Consider the following 2,366-nt stretch of genomic DNA (forward strand, 5'->3'; position numbering starts at 1 on the left):
TATGGCGTCGAATTCCATTGGATGGATAAAACCAACTTTCCAGTCGATGCAATGATGATGTGTCATTAACCAGTTTGCAGTATTCCTATATTTAGATGGTAATGAAGCTATACTGCTACTCGGTTGGAAAACGTGGTGGGTTATGCATTTGTTACTATCACATGATGCTAATTCTTTAGGTACGAACTGATCTTCGTTGACCATGAAACCTTGTATATCGAGAATTATGTATTGAGTTTTATTTGAATACATCTTGCTTCCGTACATCAACACGATTATCCATACTATGCAGCCGTAGAAATCTGTCGCACAACTTATACTCTACGACTTTTTTTTGTTTACGCTGAATATAGAAGTCTCACATTTCGGATGATGAGCTACGGGTGCGATGCGGCTCAGGATCCGATCCAACTACACACTACCAACCCTTCTTTCCCCATACTCAAGTCATTTGTTTGACGATTTTTGTTAGTGGAGAATATTGAAACGCCTTATCATGTAAAACTAAACAGTATGCTGTGGTACCATCAGGAATCGGATTTTTTGTCGTAAATTCTATCCGTATTTCTACCCCACTTTTGTGTAGCGCTTCTGCTTGATATGTACAATCAATTCCAATCAGTGGATAATTTTCAATAAATTGTTTCGGAGTGAGTAATGGTTCTCCTTCCTTCCCATAGTAGGACTTTTGAAAGCGTGTATACATGTCATATAACACTGCGACACGATTACTATCAAAGTCCACGTTCAGATTATCGTATGGGTAGCGTTCACCGTTTAGGAATACCGTCAAATTGGTGAGTTTTACATTATCAAAGGTTGCCATGTTCGCCAACTGTTTTCCTTTCTTCTTTGTTTGAAACCCAATTATTATAAATCTAGGTGTTTCCAACTGCGGAGCTGTTTTCACAGCCCATGAATGCTTTGTTGTTTGAGGTAAAGAAGGATATTCATGTACTTCCCAACTGCGAAAAGGTATTTGCAGATCAATATTTCGTCCTGCTATTTTTGTTAGAGCTAATTGTTCTCGTAAGCCTACGGCTAGATGGGGCATTCTCCACACAACTTTATCGATTTTTAACTGTAACGGTTCTTCTACCGTATTCACAAGCACATCATTATCATCATTATTACGAATTAACACTAGCTCTTGTCTCACATTCATCACAATTGTTTTAAAATCTTCAGCAAACCCTATTAATGTCTTTAGCGGTACACTCAATCCAAAATTTCCATTTTTATCCATTATTGCATCCGTTACAGGGGATGTTGGGACCACTTGACCTAGCAGATCCTCGCCCATGTTCCAACCTGCGTTCGCCAACTTTATTATATCGTGAGGGGTATACGAAAAGTATCCTTTCATACATGATGTTAACCCCACGTTTCTCACTCCATCTATTTGAACACCATTTATAAGATAGCGAATATCACTGAACATAAACGCTACAGGATTATTTATCAATTTTGCAGTTGCACTAGCATCTTTTGTTGCTTTACCACTCGCATCCAGTTTACGTACGCTCCCTTCCACATACAAAAAACTTTCATGAGGCAATGTGTAATTGTCTATTTCGGGTATGCCTATACGAATTTCATCATTGTTACCGAAGCTAGTAGAACCAAACGGTTGATGGGAATGATATTCGTAACTTACAATCGAGTTATCTACTTTTATTTTCTCCGTGACGTTTAAGGACTCCATTTATAGTAGTTGAAAACCTAAGTTGCTTAAATACTGACGATTGACGCGTGTTAACTGGGTAGTTGATTTTCGCTTACTGTTAGGTTTTACATCCTTTCGTACCGTTTTATACATTACTCTATCACCCAGATTTTCCTGTGCTTTTCTTCGAACGTCGTACACTATACCCATATTAAATACCCTACTACTCACACCGATTTCAAGTGCACTCTCACGGTCACTTCTTCGTCTCTGAAGTTTACCAACTGACCGTCCTGATCAAGTATGCGTACTATTAATGTACTAATCACGTTCGTTGTAACAGGTAAGTAAATCGGTTGTTGCGGAGCTTCTATTATTTTAAAACCAGCCGGTACGTTCGGGAAGAAATGATACAACACGTGCATGGGTTGTCCATTCGTATACGATCCGGAGCTCAAATTACAATAAATTTGTAATGCATTCGTTTTATTTATATTCACGATATGATCCGATTCTGTTATCGTGTTTTTAGGTATAACTTTAGGGTTAAAACCAAGTAAGGAACCGATTGAATTATCGCTAGCAAAATTTATTCGCCGGTTTGTTTTTATCTCAGCACGTTGCGTATTATTATTACCTCTTATGCGTATCTGTGTACCCGGTGTAGTCACGCTGAGAATATTCCTCGCTGTTAATGTTT

The 2,366-nt window shown here is 38.4% G+C and overlaps 1 protein-coding gene across 1 annotated transcript; it reads right to left on the minus strand.

The window, feature by feature from the left end:
* Positions 1–442: 442 nt before the first annotated feature.
* Positions 443–1,705, minus strand: LOC139432103 (uncharacterized). The gene has a single exon (XM_071200445.1). The coding sequence runs from the start codon at positions 1,703–1,705 to the stop codon at positions 443–445; it is 1,263 nt and encodes a 420-aa protein (XP_071056546.1).
* Positions 1,706–2,366: the final 661 nt, after the last annotated feature.

This window comes from Onthophagus taurus, chromosome 11, assembly GCF_036711975.1.
Source record: "Onthophagus taurus isolate NC chromosome 11, IU_Otau_3.0, whole genome shotgun sequence".
Taxonomy (NCBI): Eukaryota; Metazoa; Arthropoda; class Insecta; order Coleoptera; family Scarabaeidae; genus Onthophagus; species Onthophagus taurus.